The following is a 19,367-nucleotide window of genomic DNA, read 5'->3' as shown; positions in this document are numbered from 1 at the left end:
TGTCGATTTAACCTATATGTAAAACTGACATTCTACTGTTTATTGTATCCAACATATCCAACACGTATTTTAGTGTTTGTGTAGATTTTTTTTATGCGTATAGCAGTAGCAGATTTCTACTGATAACATACAAAATGTTAGAACTCTTAGAACTATAAAATGCAAACGTACTGTACATATACCCATCATTATCTGTTAAAACGCACATAGCTAATACACAATTACACATATTATTTATTTTTCCTATTGGTAATACAAACAGTCTGTTTTATTAATTTACTGGATCTTTTACAGATATGCCATGGCTGTGTATAATCAACATGTGTGTCCTGTGGAGAACTGGTAAGCCTTTGACCTTACATTTAAATTCACTTTGTGCAATTGCTTGATGTTTAATGAAAGTTTGATGCAGTGAAACGTATTCGTTGTTCATTTAAACGTTTTATGTGGATCTCAAATAAGCCATTAACTTTAAAAGTGTCTAAATTTAACCATATAAAGTTCATCACAAACTACTGCACAGGAATTTGAATATGTTATCATAGTATTACAGTTATAGTCAAAGGTTTGCTATACTCCTACAGTTGACACTGTTACACTATGTGTACAGTATGTGTACACCTGACCACCTGACTGTAACAAGCTCCACAAGATTGTCCACAAGAAGTCTGTGCTGTGTATGGAAATTTGTGCCCATTCAGAAAAATGAGGATTTGTGAACTTAGGCAGAAGACCTGGCTCGAAATCAGTGTTCTAACTGATTTTAAAAGTGTTCAAAGTCAGACCTTTGTGCAAAGGGGATTCCCCCAAGCTGTTGCTTTTATGTGAATGAATAATGTTCATGTGATCAGCAAGAAGTTTTGGCTGTGCTTTTAAGGTGGTGATTTTGGTCATTTTTTTAAAAATCTATGATGCTTACTGACGTCTTTAAAGAGCTTTTTATGTGACTTTGTCTAATTAGTATGGTTAACTACCGCTATTTATATGCACAAAGAGAAATCACACAAACAAATGAATTGATTGTATTTATTTTGCCATATTATCCTAAAATTACAACAGAATTTCTAACAGAACATGACCTCATTAAAGAAGTATTTGTTACAATGATTTAAGAAGAAAGAACAGTAAGAGAGAAAGCCGAGGTATAGGAGTGTGTTACTGCCAATGGAAACTACTATTAAACTACCATCTGTGAAACTACAATTATTGCTAATGTATGTATTTTGGAGAAATGTATGTATGGATTTTGGAGAAACATGCTGCCACTTTCAATGAAGTCTTTTTAGGGTCGTCCCGTCTTGTTTCAGCAAAACAAACATCACCAACCACCTTCTGCAACTTGGCTTTGTAGAAAGTGAGTGCAGGTACTAGAGTTTCCTGCCTGCAGTCCAGTCTCTCATTACAAACATGTGGCTCAATATGAAGTGCCAGTACATTAACAGAGACCCTAAACAGTTGAAGTGTTTTATCAAGCAACAATGAGAATGTGATGTAACTTACGGATACTAGTATCGGGTATTAGCCCGATACCGCGCTTATTAACTCGTACTCGCACTCGCAAACGAGGCTCCGATACTAAACCTCCGATACCTTGTGCCTAGTGCACGTTGCTGCGTTAACGCAGGGATTTTCAACCTGTGGGGCGCGCGTGCCTGACCGGGGGACGTGACATTACGAGATTCTTTTACTTCTAAAACTAAAGCAATTTATTTTTCACCCACGGGAGACAGATTGAATTATTCTCACTGACCACGCTCACACGCACGTTTAATGTTATTTAGTTCCGTTTGAAAAAAAAAAATAAACCTTCAAAATAGAGCTAACAGCGAAGATAACCGGTTACAAAAGCAGCGACCGCTGTTATAGGACGTGTTTGTGTTCAATACTCTGTTCACAGTGTCGATACAAGTGATTCAGGAGTCGACTCATTTTAAGCTTCCTTTCTCAGTCATCTCTCCGTGTTTACTGTTATAATAAATGATGCGGTTGTAAATAAACACCAACTACTACAGAACATTTTGTGTGACTCGCTTACATTATAAAGCTCAGGCTTAATTATACTGGTTATTACCACAGAGCGGGAGCCGACTCAGAGTCGTTTACGATTTACCGAGGTGAACCACGAATGTATGTGCTGATAGAATCGGCTCAGATGGGATCGGACTGTATTATCCTTTTAAAGTAAATATTTCAATCAGCAGAATCGCATCGCATGTATGATGTGCACAACGTTAATTACGTGCGTTTATTAATGAACGTTAACGTTAGCTTGTCAGAAGCTTTCTCAATGATGTCTGTGCGGTGTTTTTATTTTTTTTATACAATTAGTGATGGCAACCCAAGCAACTGTTCCACTGCACTATTTTACACTAAAAACTACACTATTCCATAATGCTCCAGATTGCATCATTCTAAATAGGTATCGGTATCGGCGAGTACTAAAATACATGTACTTGTACTCGTACTCGGTTGGGAAAAAATGGTATTGATGCATCCCTAGATGTAACAAAATGGTAAACATGACATCGTCCAAACTTTTTTGGAATAGGTTGCAGCTATCAAATGTGTAGACAATATCAATTCCATTCATGTTTTAAAATGAATACAGGTCAACATTAAGGTTGTTTAATGCTAGATTTGTGTGGATAAGTATTTTCCAGCTGCTGATTGAATTGGGTTAAATTGTTGCATGTATAAACTTGGTTAGAAATTGATGCTGTGTAGCTTTTTTTGTTTGTAATGATTATTTAAAGTGAGTGGTTTAAAGATAGACAGGCAGGTTAGATAAATGTAACTGTCTCTTTGTAAACATGTTAGACATGACAGAAAAGCAATGGCTTAATCATTATAGACTAAAATGTATTTCTGTCAAACGATATATTAAGGTTGATATGTTAAATAAAAATGTAACAGAATCCTAATGACAATTCCAAAACAAACAAAAACAACATTAACAAGCACACTGGATGGCTTTTGAGCGTGAACTGCCTCCTTAAGCATGTTTTGAATGGTTGTCTTGTTGCTTAACTCACTTTTGCTTGGGATTTAGATTATGGGCTGATAACCAGATATCCTCCTCTAGAATTTTTCAGTAATGTGCAAAATTTATGCTTTCATATATTATGGCAAGTTGCCCAGGCTCTGAGGCGGCAAGGCATCTCTATGCTATCACACTTTCAGCACAATGTTTGACTGTTGGTATGATGTTCCAACTGTGGAATGCTGTGTTAGCTTTATGCAAGATGTAACAGGACAAATAATAATTCAAAATGTTTTACTGTTGATTCGATCAGTCCAAAAAATGATTCAGCTTTTATGTTCCCTCTTGGTTAGCCACAGTTTTTGCTCTGCAGCTGTCCTATCATTAGTTTTTTTTCTAATATTGGAAACATGAATGCTGGCTGACCTTATATGAGGTGTGCAAGTCTAGCAGTTTTTAAATGTGTCCTTTTTGTTTTTTAAGCCTTGCCAAAGCCCTGCCATGGATTGGCGCCATGTCCAGGGTATTCCTGCCTTGCACCCAGTGTTTATAGAGAAAACGGACCCATCACAGCTCTATCCTGAACAAAGTGGTGGTGAAAATTACATGTAAAAATGTACTTTAAGGGTTTTATTATTTTATAAATAGTTATGCCACCTAGTCACGCTCAGTCAATGGTAAAATCAGCACTGATTACACTTCTCTGACTTTTGATGTTTCTGTTTCAGGATGTATAATCAGTCCTGTGAAGAGGATTTGTCTGTGCAGAGGGGACCAGTATTATGCTGTACTCTGGACAGCGTGCCACTTATCAGGTCTGTCATGTTCTTTATAAATTTCCATTCTGCCTTTGAAGATGGGAAAGAGTTAGCTAATTAGAACAGGCTTCTGTTGAATGAGCTGAATGTCTGCCCACGCATATATTTGCCAGCTGTTTCTGTGAAGAAAGGTGCACCATTCAGGAATCTGCTGTTACTTTCTGGTTCTGCTGAATGAATGCAGTGGGATTTTTTTCAGGAAATGATCGCATGTTTCTTGGGTTGTTATTAAATGAGAACACAAGCAGCATGAATTTCAGTTGTCACACCCACATTTGTCTTAATTCTTTTGCATCAGCATTCTTTGAATGACTCTGTTGTGAAATATGCTGAACACTACTGCTGGTTGTTCAAGTCTTACAAAATAAACTAAATGCAGTTAAAAATAAAATAGTCCTCTTGGTTAAATGATTAACATTTTGGTGGTTAAATTAGTCTTCACACCAGTAATGTCACAGTGATTGATTCAGATTGTTACAGGATGAGGGTGAACATGAAAACTTGCAAATTAATGTTACAGAAAATTGTTTTATTATTATCATTTATTTAACATGTTTACCTACTATAAAAGATATCACTAGTAAATGCCACAGTAATTTTTACTTATGGTTAATGCAAATTAGGTTAACAGTAGTTAGCCTGCTAATTTGGGTGTTTTGGGGCTGCATCCTAAATTGCATAGTGCGTACTTCTGCTTATTTTATAAACATACTAAAGACCAGAGGTGCTAACACTTTCCTTGCAAAAAATACTGTTTAAAATGACAGTTCAAGTAAAGGAGAGATTATTGAATGAAGGTGTCGAAGTGGCACAGTGGTCTATTACGCTAGCCCACCATTTCAGGGATCTGTGTTTGACTCTCAGCAGGTGCTGTCAGCTTGCTGGGCACCAAGACATACATGATTGGCTATTCCTTGGTGGTGGGACACATAAAACAAAATTTTGTTTCATTATATGTCAGTTCATACCAGATTGTGTATCTAAATCTGCATGTGCCCTTTAATTAAAAATACTTAAACTGCATATTTAATAATAGTTTATATCAGTAGCTAGTGATAATGGCAGCACAGCAAACTAGCTCAAATGATTATAAATTAAGAACATTATATAATTTGTACAATCAAAACCAGGGGTGGGCAATTACATTTTCCAAGGGGCCACATAAGAAACCAGGACTGTTGTGGAGGGCTGGACCAATTGGGCGAATTTAATTCTAATTTTATCTCTTTATAAAAAGCAGTACATTGTACCGTTCTGATAATCTGTTACTGTTTAGATGTTACAAACAGGAAATGAGAAGTAGGCAGAGTAAAAACATCAACATTATTTTACTATTTAATCAACTAATTTCTCAAAAACAAATGTGAACAAAATGTGAAGCTTTTTAAACTTACACAAAGTTTTTTGCTATTTTGTTTGTTTGGCTAATTACCTCATTTGCTGTTTTTCTGTGCTTTGTTATTGTTGGATATTCTTTTTAAAATCACAAAGCTGGTCCTGACTACTTCACTGTGTTTAACTGTGTTAAACTTTATAAATAAAGTCCTTGTTGCTTTTGCAGTTTAGTTAGCGAAGCTTCAGATGTGACGCTCTGCATCCTTCATGTTCTTATATTTCTCTGTTTAGTACCATAACAGAAATTTAAAAACTAAATTGTGATCCTTAAACAGCTTTACATCTGACTTCAGTAAATAAATACTTCAGAAGTTCATGTCTTGTTAAAAACTCGACCGTCTCTATCAATTACATTCAGTTCTGTTTGCCGACACATTACGGTGAAGCTGGATACACTCGCACACATGTAAATCAAGACTTGCAGAAATGTAAAGAAATGGCACTCCCGTCAAAAAAAGAGAAACAATCCTGTTATATGGCATGTACAGTGTATCACAAAAGTGAGTACACCACTCACATTTCTGCAGATATTTAAGTATATCTTTTCATGGGACAACACTGACAAAATGACACTTTGACACAATGAAAAGTAGTCTGTGTGCAGCTTATATAACAGTGTAAATGTATTCTTCCCTCAAAATAACTCAATATACAGCCATTAATGTCTAAACCACCGGCAACAAAAGTGAGTACACCCCTAAGAGACTACACCCCTAAATGTCCAAATTGAGCACTGCTTGTCATTTTCCCTCCAAAATGTCATGTGACTCGTTAGTGTTACTAGGTCTCAGGTGTGCATAGGGAGCAGGTGTGTTCAATTTAGTAGTACAGCTCTCACACTCTCTCATACTGGTCACGGAAAGTTCCAACATGGCACCTCATGGCAAAGAACTCTCTGAGGATCTTAAAAGACGAATTGTTGCGCTACATGAAGATGGCCAAGGCTACAAGAAGATTGCCAACACCCTGAAACTGAGCTGCAGCACAGTGGCCAAGATCATCCAGCGTTTTAAAAGAGCAGGGTCCACTCAGAACAGACCTCGCGTTGGTCGTCCAAAGAAGCTGAGTGCACGTGCTCAGCGTCACATCCAACTGCTGTCTTTGAAAGATAGGCGCAGGAGTGCTGTCAGCATTGCTGCAGAGATTGAAAAGGTGGGGGGTCAGCCTGTCAGGGCTCAGACCATATGCCGCACACTACATCAAATTGGTCTGCATGGCTGTCACCCCAGAAGGAAGCCTCTTCTGAAGTCTCTACACAAGAAAGCCCGCAAACAGTTTGCTGAAGACATGTCAACAAAGGACATGGATTACTGGAACCATGTCCTATGGTCTGATGAGACCAAGATTAATTTGTTTGGTTCAGATGGTCTCAAGCATGTGTGGCGGCAATCATTTGAGGAGTACAAAGATAAGTGTGTCATGCCTACAGTCAAGCATGGTGGTGGGAATGCCATGGTCTGGGGCTGCATGAGTGCAGCAGGTGTTGGGGAGTTACATTTCATTGAGGGACACATGAACTCCAATATGTACTGTGAAATACTGAAGCAGAGCATGATCCCCTCCCTCCGGAAACTGGGTCGCAGGGCAGTGTTCCAGCATGATAATGACCCCAAACACACCTCTAGGACGACCACTGCTTTATTGAAGAGGCTGAGGGTAAAGGTGATGGACTGGCCAAGCATGTCTCCAGACCTAAACCCAATAGAACATCTTTGGGGCATCCTCAAGCGGAAGGTGGAGGAGCGCAAAGTCTCGAATATCCGCCAGCTCCGTGATGTCGTCATGGAGGAGTGGAAAAGCATTCCAGTGGCAACCTGTGAAGCTCTGGTAAACTCCATGCCCAGGAGAGTTAAGGCAGTTCTGGGAAATAATGGTGGCCACACAAAATATTGACACTTCAGGAACTTTCACTAAGGGGTGTACTCACTTTTGTTGCCGGTGGTTTAGACATTAATGGCTGTATATTGAGTTATTTTGAGGGAAGAATAAATTTACACTGTTATATAAGCTGCACACAGACTACTTTTCATTGTGTCAAAGTGTCATTTTGTCAGTGTTGTCCCATGAAAAGATATACTTAAATATCTGCAGAAATGTGAGGGGTGTACTCACTTTTGTGATACACTGTATGTTGTTCATTTATTTACGTCTGATTTTTAGGTCTGATCAAAACTATCTAAGAATTACAAAAAACTTGTGCTTTAATATGCAAACCCCAATTCTAGAAACGTTAGTGTAGTTTCTAAACACAATAATTTCATTGTTATAAGTATGTAATGAGTTTTTCTGTTAAATGTTTCTTTTATTTTTTGTTTGTGAAAGCAGCAATCTTTTTTGCATCCTCTACTGAGGCACAATCTTAAATTAGGTAGTAGTTCACTACGAATTGTGCCACCATTTACTTTTTATATACAATTTAAATGCCCTACTAAAAACTTCATAGAACTTCCATAGAACACAGTTTGTTTCCTTACAAATATTCTGTTATAGAAATTTGAAAGTAATTAGAACAGCCTTGAACATGAGTTTAATAACCCGATTACTGAGCAGAAGTCCAATTATATTATTGGCATTACTCATAATTTGAGCCTGGCTTTAATCAGATTAGATAGTCAAAGTATGATGTTTATCTGAATAATTAAATATTCAGAACCTGAACTACGAGAATCTGTAAACTAATCTGATAATCAGTGTTCAAGTTCATGTACTCATCGCAACAAACCGATTAGAAAGAACATTGGCAGTGCATTAATTTCACATACCTTTTAGTAAAATTGCATGTGGTTTGGGATGCAGCCAAAGTAGACTTCTGTGCTGTGGAAAAACAGAGTTTGTCAAATAGTGTAAATATAAATACACAAAAAAAGTAAATCCTAAATCTTGTTTGTCACTAACATTATTTTTTTTAGCAGGTAGTTGTTCTAGGATGTTTTTCTAGGCAGTAGGACTTGGGGGCATTTTTTATTAGCATGTTCATGGGTTTTGCTTAGTGTAATGAGGGTAGGTGTGAGATCAGTTGAATTTTCCTGGGCCTTGAATGTACAGTATTGTGAATAAATGTATTATTTCCACATATACCATTTCTGTTACTTCACGTCCTTTCACACAGTAACGGCTCAATCCACTATTGTTCTTTTTAAATACATACTTCTGCTTTAATGCTTTTTCTTTTCTGCTTTTCCTCCTGTGTTGCTTCCTCTTTATTTTTTTCATTTTGACATACACTATATAGACAGAAGTATTAGGACACCCCTTCTAATTATTTAATTCCTCTGTTTCAGTCACAACAGTTACTAACAGTTGTAAAAATCAGTTATATGAAGGAAATTATATGATTTTTAACTTTGCACAAACAATTTAAGGAAGGCAATTTCCTGTTCCAGCATGACTTTGCCGCTGTCATGAAAAGACATGAAAAAAGCTTGGATTAAAGAAACTCCAGTGGCCTGCACAGAACCCTGACCTCAGCCTTAGTAAACAGCTCTGGAATGAACTGAACCATCAGTTAAGGTTTTCTTGACTAACGTCCTTGTCCAGCCATACAAATTCTTTTTTGACAGACAGGGCACAATTTCAGTCGCTGAAAAGATCACATAGGGGTCAGTCTATTTTAATACATTTTGTTTTTGAAAGGGGATGTCCATATACTTTTGGCCATATAGTGTAACATACCATTGTAATGGAGAGTGTGTGGGAAAGAGAGATCAGGATCAGAGAAGTATTCTTGGATAGTTCATTGTGCTGTGTTTTTTGCATCTTGGTGTCAGTGTGACATCTTAGAGATTTTTCTGGTCACTATAGCCTGAATTTTACAATGAAGTATGATAAGAGGAGTTATCATAAAACTGGATATTACAGTTAAACTTATGGGACGCTTGGGTGGTGCAGCAGTAAAATATGCTAGCCCACAAACGCTGAGATCTGAGGTTTAAATCACAGCAGTGCTATCGGCTGATTGGGTGTCTACACAGAACACAAACATGATTGGCAATATCGGGTGCTGGGGGGTGGTTGTGGGATAGGGTTAGTGTTGATGGGTGAGCAGCCTAGCCATAGTGAGGTGCACTTGTAATTGTTCTGTCAGTGGTGATATGTCAAGCCCTGATAAAAATAAGTAGGGTTGTGTCAGCAAGGGCATCTGGCAAAAAAAACCTGCCAAATCAGGTATGCAGACCAGAATTATCTACTGTGGTGACCACTAAATACAGAAGAAGCCAAAAAAGAAAACAAATAATAACAAATTAATTACAGATATAGAAGGCTTTTACTTTACTTAATGAGGGTTGGTTTTTAGAATGAGTGATATAGTGATACTATACTGAGCTGGGTGATATAATGACTAATGATAAAAGTGTGTGTATAGCTGTCGCCTTAACGTTTGTAGTGCATTATACGATACCATTAGCGATGTATACTGTCCTAAATAGTACTGCTAATCTTATATTTGAAGAATTATAGGCCTGTGTACTATTCGGAATGGGGGTTGATGAAGTGCTTTAAAATGGTTTAATTAGGAGTGTAAATTAGGCCAAGTAACTTGGTTTATCATTGTAGACAAGGCTGCTGTTATTGTGGGTGTGTGTGAACGAAAGAACGGGTGTCTGTTATTTTAGTTTCTCATCATATCTGCTGCTCGGCACAGATGTGTAGTGAAGTGTTTAAGTGTCTGGTGTCCAGACATTGTGTAAGGCCCAATCGAGCACACTAGAGACCAAAGAAGACTTTTATCTGACCCATATCTCATGTGTAGCCTATTTATAGTGTGTGCCTAGCATGACCTGTGGACACAAATAGAAATAACGAAGGGAAAACTGCACAGAATAAGCTTATTACAAAAGAAATACCCTTTTCTGTAGCTGAGCATTCATACAGGACATGACTGTTCTGAATAAGTAACATTCCATCCATACCAGGCTTTCTGTAACCACTACAACAGGAACAAGGAAACAGTTTACTTAGTTTTAAATAAAGAAAGTAAGTACTCTTACGAATAACAATGGAACTAGAATGTTGTAGAAAGTAAAGAAGGAAAGCCTAGCCTACTGAGTCATTTCCTAATGTGCTACAAAAGTTAAGAAACCAGAATTAAGACAATAGAGCCTAAGAAATACAACGAGCAAACTGCACAGAGAAAGAGAGAGAGAGAAAGAAAGAGAGTTACAACCTGAACAAAATTGTTAGGGTTACATTTAAATGTGTTTGTGTAGAACCATAGCTATTAACAATTCTGTTGTTGCACCCGTATCCACATGGCAGACGGAACTTTTCATAAAGTCAGCAATAACAAAACCCACCCATTTAGAGGAAAGATATTATTGGTCACATTTACTGTTATTTGAAATTAGTCTCTCATTGAATAACTCTTGCTTGGCCCTGTGTAAATTAATAGCAATCACCAACATTTTTTCCAGCAACAGCAGAAGTGGCAAAATTCTGATAGGGAGACAAAGGGGCTTCTTTAATTTAACCCTTCACATTCCAACACAGATTAAATAGGCAGTAATGAAGGATATATTTGCTAGATTTGCTAGATTTGTATTTGTCAACATGTTGATGGTCAAATTATAAGTAGATAGAATCAGAACTGCTCACTTTTAAAATATTATTTTTTAGAATATATTAGATTATCTTTGGTCATAGGCAGTTCCACTCTGCTTGAATGTACAGTGTATCACAAAAGTGAGTACACCCCTCACATTTCTGCAGATATTTAAGTATATCTTTTCATGGGACAACACTGACAAAATGACACTTTGACACAATGAAAAGTAGTCTGTGTGCAGCTTATATAACAGTGTAAATTTATTCTTCCCTCAAAATAACTCAATATACAGCCATTAATGTCTAAACAGCCGGCAACAAAAGTGAGTACACCCCTAAGAGACTACACCCCTAAATGTCCAAATTGAGCACTGCTTGTCATTTTCCCTCCAAAATGTCATGTGATTTGTTAGTGTTACTAGGTCTCAGGTGTGCATAGGGAGCAGGTGTGTTCAATTTAGTAGTACAGCTCTCAAACTCTCTCATACTGGTCACTGAAAGTTCCAACATGGCACCTCATGGCAAAAAACTCTCTGAGGATCTTAAAAGACGAATTGTTGTGCTACATGAAGATGGCCAAGGCTACAAGAAGATTGCCAACACCCTGAAACTGAGCTGCAGCACAGTGGCCAAGATCATCCAGCGTTTTAAAAGAGCAGGGTCCACTCAAAACAGACCTCGCGTTGGTTGTCCAAAGAAGCTGAGTGCACGTGCTCAGCGTCACATCCAACTGCTGTCTTTGAAAGATAGGCGCAGGAGTGCTGTCAGCATTGCTGCAGAGATTGAAAAGGTGGGGGGTCAGCCTGTCAGTGCACAGACCATACGCCGCACACTACATCAAATTGGTCTGCATGGCTGTCACCCCAGAAGGAAGCCTCTTCTGAAGTCTCTACACAAAAAAGCCCTCAAACAGTTTGCTGAAGACATGTCAACAAAGGACATGGATTACTGGAACCATTTCCTATGGTCTGATGAGACCAAGATTAATTTATTTGGTTCAGATGGTCTCAAGCATGTGTGGCGGCAATCAGGTGAGGAGTACAAAGATAAGTGTGTCATGCCTACAGTCAAGCATGGTGGTGGGAATGCCATGGTCTGGGGCTGCATGAGTGCAGCAGGTGTTGGGGAGTTACATTTCATTGAGGGACACATGAACTCCGATATGTACTGTGAAATACTGAAGCAGAGCATGATCCCCTCCCTCCGGAAACTGGGTCGCAGGGCAGTGTTCCAGCATGATAATGACCCCAAACACACCTCTAAGACGACCACTGCTTTATTGAAGAGGCTGAGGGTAAAGGTGATGGACTGGCCAAGCATGTCTCCAGACCTAAACCCAATAGAACATCTTTGGGGCATCCTCAAGCGGAAGGTGGAGGAGCGCAAAGTCTCGAATATCCGCCAGCTCCGTGATGTCGTCATGGAGGAGTGGAAAAGCATTCCAGTGGCAACCTGTGAAGCTCTGGTAAACTCCATGCCCAGGAGAGTTAAGGCTGTTCTGGGAAATAATGGTGGCCACACAAAATATTGACACTTCAGGAACTTTCACTAAGGGGTGTACTCACTTTTGTTGCCGGTGGTTTAGACATTAATGGCTGTATATTGAGTTATTTTGAGGGAAGAATAAATTTACACTGTTATATAAGCTGCACACAGACTACTTTTCATTGTGTCAAAGTGTCATTTTGTCAGTGTTGTCCCATGAAAAGATATACTTAAATATCTGCAGAAATGTGAGGGGTGTACTCACTTTTGTGATACACTGTATGTGTAGTTTCATTACTGTACATTGTATTGCAACCACAGACCAGGTGCATAATTTCATTGTTGTAACTTGTAATTTGAATGCATTTTTACAGTGCTGTTACTGTCCCAATTTCTCCTATTTTTTACCAGCTTGTCACATTTAATTATTTCAGATGTTCCAACTAAGTTTAATATAAGATGAAGACAACTAGAGTAAACACAAAATGCAGATATCTAAATAATAATTGAATTTACTGAAATGCCTCCTAAACCTAATAACTTGTTGTGCCACCCTTGTCAGTAACTGCAATCAGATGTTTGTGATAACTTTGATACGTTAGAGGGTTTTAGAGCCGGAACTTCCAGTTTTTTTTTTACATTTAAGTCAGGCCACTTAAAACTTCAATTTTGTTTCTTTTTGAGCATTTAAAGCTGGACTTGCTTGTGTCCTTCGGATCTTGCTGCATAACCCAACTGCCCAGTCACAAACTGACTAGCAGACATTTCCTTTCAGGTTTTTCTGGGAGAAGAATTCGTGGTTCCATCAATTATGACAAATTGTGCAGGTCCTGCTAAAGCAAAGCAGCCCCAGATTATCACACTATCGCCACCATGGTTAACTGTTGGTATGGGGTTCTTAAGGTGCAATATGGTGTTTATGTAAGATATGTTATAACACCCATGTCTTCCAAGAAGCTCCACCTTTGACTTATCAGGCCACAGAATATTATCTCAAAAGTCTTGTGGGTCGTCTAGTTGTTTTTTAATGCTTTTTAAATGTCTCACAACATGAAATCAAGCTTATACAGACCAACAACCAACCATGTAATTACAGCAAAGAAAGAAAAAAAGAGAAAAATAAACACAACACATTTTTAAAAAGGTGGGGCAGAGGAGGGGGTTAAGAGGGAAGTGGATCCTCCACAGGAAACTGTTGGAAGACTTGAAGAAAACAATAAATTTATAACAAAGAATTTATAAGAAATTTATAAGAAAGAATCCCTCAAACTAAACAGGATTGTCTTAAGGCGCAAGACAAAAATAACTCTTGGCCATAGGGAATAAGAAGGGGAGAGTGAAACTTCCAACTATTAAGAATTCTTCGTCTCGCATGCAGCAGTGCAAAGACTATGGCATCCAATTCTCGAGAGCCCTGTTGGATAGTGTCAGTAGGACACCAAATATAGCCAGTAAGGGACATTGACTCAGCTGTTTACTTAAGACTGCAGAACGAGTACAAAAATCCCACTCTGCACAAAATCCCTCCAGTTAATTTGGCATTGCACATGTGGGTTTTGTAAACCACTTAAATTGCATTTAATTCAATCTGGCCGAAGAGGGTGACAAATTGACTCTAGCCAGAGCTTCAGTTCACCAATCATTTTCCAGCTCCGTAATGAATTCTTCTTCCTATTTAGCATTTTTCTTATTAAAGGATAAAATCTTGTCATAGAAATCTGAGATGACCTCTCTGTTTGTTTGTAAAAACCTTTCCAAGTAAGAGCTCAGGGACATTTAGGAAACGAGCAAAAAGGGGATTCTGTGTATCGGCAAACTTAAACAAAAAAACACGATTTGTGACATAGCCTTCCTAGGAAGATTACGTTTTAAACTACAAAAAGCCTCCTCATCCCTGAGATCCCTGAAAGTCCCTCCGAAGGTCCAAGGCTGCAGACTTGAATAGATTATTCTTAATGTAAATGTTTTTTGGTAAATGCAAAACAAGTCTTCGTGTTCTTTTTGGTCATCAGTGATTTGTGCCTTGCAATGGATGCCATTCTTGCCCAGTGTCTTTCTTACTGTGAAACTGTGTATTGACGTCAACTGAGGCAAGTAAGGCCTGCAGTTCTTTAGATGTTTGTCTGGGTTCTTTTGTGATTTTCTCGATGATTGGTTAACATGTTTTTGGTGAAATAGTCCCAGAGCCTTAGAAATGGCTTTGTAAAGCTTTCCAGACTGGTAGATTTCAGTGACTGGGTTTCACGTCTGTATTTGAATCTTTTTAGAACGTGGTGTCATGTGCTTCCTTTTGAGACCTTCTAGTCTGCTTCACATTGCCAGACAGGTTCTATTTAAGTGATGTTTAGATTTAACAGGTCACGCAGTAATCATAAATGGGTGAGGATATTAAAACTGGACCCAATTTTCAATTTAATTTGGCTGGTTGATTTAGTATCTAAGGGATACAGATGCTTTTTCACAGGGAGATGTAGGGTTTAAATAAATCTTTATTTTCAGTAAACGGAATGATCATTTAAAAGTTGCATTTTGTGGGTACTTGTGTTGTCTTTATCTTAATATTAGTTGGAAGATCTGAAACTGTCTGCCAAATTATAAAAAAAGAACTTAAAGGGGAAATTAAGATGGCATAATGAAAAACGTTGAATGACAAATAGGGCAGAATTTCCTAACACTTGTGGTTGATGATTTTTGGTGTGAATTCACAAACTTTACAGACTATATACACTGATCAGCCATAACATTAAAACCACCTCCTTGTTTCTACACTCACTGTTCATTTGATCAGATCCACTTACCTTACATAGGAGCACTTTGTAGTTCTACAATTACTGACTGTAGTCCATCTGTTTCTCTGCATGCTTTGTTAACCCCTTTCATGCTGTTCTTCAATGGTCAGGACTCTCCCAGGACCACCACAGAGTTGGTATTATTTGGGTGGTGGATCATTCTCAGCACAGCAGTGACACTGACATGGTGGTGGTGTGTTAGTGTGTGTTGTGCTGGTATGATTGGATAAGACACAGCAATGCTGCTGGAGTTTTTAAACACCTCGCTGTCACTGCTGGACTGAGAATGGTCCACCAACCAAAAACATCCAGCCAACAGCGCCCCGTGGGCAGTGTCCTGTGACCACTGATGAAGGTCTAGAAGATGACCAACTCAAACAGCAGCAATAGATGAGTGATCGTCTCTGACTTTACATCTACAAGGTGGACCACCTAGGTAGGAGTGTCTAATGGAGTGGACAGTGAGTGGACACGGTATTTAAAAACTCCAGCAGCGCTGAGTGCTGAGAATGATCCACCACCTATATAATACCTGCTCTGTGATGGTCCTGTGGGGGTCCTGACCATTGAAGTAAAAGCAGGTTAAAAAAGTATGCACAGAAACAGATGGACTACAGTCGGTAATTGTAGAACTACAAAGTGCTTCTATATGGTAAGTGGAGCTGATAAAATGGACAGTGAGTGTAGAAACAAGGAGGTGGTTTTAATGTTATGGCTGATCAGTGTAGATTATTGTATATTCTGTTCATATATAACATTTATTTTCAGTGTACCATCCTGTATAAAATGGATAAGACTTGTGACTGTCTTGAATTAAATGTACTGCTGCGTGATGACTTTGGTTTAGGTCATTTCAACCTTCTCGCATACTGTCTCGAATGCTTCATCTTGTTGTGAATACAAGCTGACAACTGGATGATGAATTGCAAGCATCCCTATGTCCTTTTTTTCCCTCTCACTCCTTTTGCTGAGGATTCTGTGAGTCCATTTAGGGTCTGTTACAGTCAGCTGCCATCACAGGTTTAGTCCTAGAACATGTGTGTCTGTGGCGTGTTTATAGCCCTTCAAGTTGATTTCATGCAATTTTGTTAAAAGCAAGAGCAAGGACAGAGCTTGGTCATGTGCTGATATATCAATGTTGTGTTCATCTTACCCAACCTATTGTTTAAATATTACAAGTATTCTTACGATATTTCTTTAACACTAAACCAAATCTGATTTTGAATGTTCTTAACAATTGTGCCTGTTGGAACACGGCAAGGTTGATAGCACAGCTGAGATTCAAAATAGACAGCTTAAGCTTTCTGTGTTGAAGAGACCATCTAGTAATTGAATGATCTGACATATTAAATATACATTGTTTACCACTATTTTAGGATTCCTTCATATTTACTGGTTGTTTGTTTGATTATTTGGATTTTAACATCATGTATTACTGTTTGGTTAAAGTCATGACAGGACAGATAGTTACAGGTTACACATGATTTATCAGTTCAATGTCAAAAACTCTGTCTTTGGACTGTGGGGAAACCGGAGCCCCCAGCGGAAACCCAGATACGCATGAACAGACAGATACGCAGAACATGCAAACTCCACACAGAAAGGACTCGGAGGCTGTGCTACCCAGTGAGCCCTTTACTGATTGTGATTACTAATTTTGAATAGAGTTCTCATTTGGTGAGTCAACTGACATTTGTTTCATATCTTTATTGTCTAACCTCTGCTCTGGTGTTTTTTTTTTGCAGTAAGTGTGGCACACTGCCTCCAGAGAGCTGCTTCTTTAGCCTCATCTGCAGCACAGGATCCTTCATGGGTAAGTAGGTGGTTACTGTTGTACTTTACTTACAGGTTGTTTAATGGTTATTTACACAGAATAACATTTACAGCATTTAGAGGATGCTTGTATCCCAAGTGACTTACAGTTGTGACAGTATACAATCTAAGCAATTGAGGGTTAAGGGTCTTGCTCAAGGGCCCAACAGTGGCAACCTGGCAATGGTGGGGCTTGAACCGGCAATCTGTTTTAACTATTGCAAAATTTTATTCTGTTTTGTATGGGTGCACTTTCTGTGAATAATACATTTTGTTTTGTGTCTAATAAATGCCCTAAAAGAAATATAATTATTTAAGAAACATTACCAGACATTATTTTACCCTGCAACATAAAATAAGCTTTTTGTGAGCATAAAAAATTAGAAGTATTTTTGACAACATGGTTGACTACTTCTGTTTGTCAATTATTTAACCTTTATTTTTTTTCTCATTTTTTACTATTTTAGTCACATTAGGTTAGCTATTAATATACAATAAGTGGATTTTTTATTGTCCATTAAAGAAAGCATTAATTCATTCATTAATTGTCAGGGTCGCAGTAGGTATCAATACTGCAGAATGTGCTGGTGAGACAAGTAATTAATAGGAAAAGTGATGTAACACAGTGGTAAACATACCTCTGTCCCAACTTATTTTGTGTTGCAGAAAATAAATTCTAAATTAAACAAAATAAAATTGGTCAGTAAAAAAAACAATGTAAATATTTGCTTTATACCTTTGTGTTGCTTTCCCTTTAACATGACTTAGTTTATTGCTCTTATGTTTACAGTCTTTCTCTACACTTAACTTCTAGCAAAGATGATGGTGCAGCAGTAGATCGTTATCGCTAAGGTTGCCAATTTGTGGTCAAAGATTAGATTTTAGTAGAAAGATAGATAGCTAGAAGGTTGGCTATACAGGTACATAGGCATCCACAGTGCCTGCTTGGGAACTGGTAATAGTTCCAGCACTGCATGAGAAAATGCTCCTAACAATACCCAAAACTTGTCTGACAAGCAGTTGTTAACTTACTAGTGGTCTAAAGGGTCTTCTGTGTTGTGGTGCTGGTAAAACATAACCTTTGACACAGACAGTTTGCATTTGACTTGGCAATTATTTTTCACTTAGATGCTAAAAGCCTGTGTTGATACTAATATTATCCAATTAGGTAAGCTGGAGCTTTTTTGGGCCTGTGGTAGCCTAGTGGGTAGGGCTTTGGGCTATCAACCGGAAGATTGGCGGTTCAAATCCAGGCTCTGCTATGCAGCCACTGTTGGGTCCTTGAGCAAGACCCTTAACCCTGTCTGCTCCAGGGGCGCCGTAAGTTGGCTGACCCTGCGCTCTGACCCCAGCTTCCAACACCAGCTGGGATATGCGAAGAAAGAATTTCATTGTACTGTACATCTGTATATGTTTATATGACAAATAAAGGATATCTTTCTTTCTTTCTTTCTATCTTTAAGAGACTTTTTCCCTGGCTGGAAGGTTTGGTTCACATTTTAAGGACGAAAGGGCAAAAATGCCATATATATATATATATACAGTATATCTCAACATTTGCCTTGTAACAAACTGACTCCTCAGAATGAAAATAGTATATTTTAAATATTTTTTACTTTTATATTTTACTGTCATATTTCCAATACTGTTTTTTTTTAAACATTCCAGGTATTTCTCATTATAATTAATTTGCTAAAGTAATACTAAAAAAGGTTGGTAAAATATCCCTAATTATTGCCAGCACAATGGTGAGGATTTGAAAACGCTTTGTTTTATTTGCTTTAGAACTGCCGATCTTTTAGTTAATATATCACGGACCATTCAACTTTACAGTACAGGCTAGAGAAGTGAGTGTTTTTCACCCTATTGGGCCCATTTATAATTAAGTATGTAGACAAATGTATCTCCACATACACTCACCAATGGCTTTATTAGGGACACCTGTACAGAGTCTGCAGCACAGTGCATAAAACCATAGAAATATGAGTCAAAAGCTTTAGTATATGTTCAAATCAAACATCAAAATGGAGTGGCATGGTTGTTGTTGCCAAATGGGCTGGTTTGTGTGTTAAAAACTGCTGACAGGTCCGGAGATGCTAATAAGCAAAGCCATAAGAGAATTGTATAGTGAGCATACCTTGAGATGTGTGGGTCGCAGAAGACCACATTGGCTTCCAAAAACAGAAATATGATGTGACAGTGGGCATAGGCTTACAAAACTGAACTGGTGAAGATTGGAAATGGTTGCCTAGTTGTAATAAATTCCCGCTGTTACCAGTCTAGTATCATTTAAATGTCACAGTTATCTGAGTAATGTTGCTGACCTTGAGTATCAATATTAAGACCACAAATTACACATCTTTTACTGACTACTTCCAGCATGATAATGCACCATGTCACAAAACACAAGACATCATAAAATGATGGTATAGATATGGTACTGAGTTCATTTTAATGGCCTCCGCAGTTAGCAGATTTGAATCCAATAGTCTAATTAGGACGTAGTAGAATGAGATTTGCGACATTAGTGGGCAACTGACAATGAAG

The 19,367-nt window shown here is 38.1% G+C and overlaps 1 protein-coding gene across 2 annotated transcripts in view; it reads left to right on the top strand.

Moving 5' to 3' along the window:
* zgc:154058 (Transmembrane protein 150A-like) overlaps nucleotides 1-19,367 on the top strand; it is a 46,745-nt gene that overhangs the window by 7,249 nt on the left and 20,129 nt on the right. For both annotated transcript variants that reach the window (XM_062995114.1, XM_062995113.1), the window contains 3 exons: nucleotides 295-342; nucleotides 3,709-3,795; nucleotides 16,754-16,821. In XM_062995114.1, the coding sequence (XP_062851184.1) occupies nucleotides 295-342; nucleotides 3,709-3,795; nucleotides 16,754-16,821 (203 nt within the window). The remainder of the gene's footprint in view (nucleotides 1-294; nucleotides 343-3,708; nucleotides 3,796-16,753; nucleotides 16,822-19,367) is intronic.

The sequence above is a fragment of the Trichomycterus rosablanca genome, chromosome 5 (genome assembly GCF_030014385.1).
Source record: "Trichomycterus rosablanca isolate fTriRos1 chromosome 5, fTriRos1.hap1, whole genome shotgun sequence".
Lineage (NCBI taxonomy): Eukaryota > Metazoa > Chordata > Actinopteri > Siluriformes > Trichomycteridae > Trichomycterus > Trichomycterus rosablanca.
This window is presented reverse-complemented; position numbering and strand designations above follow the sequence as displayed.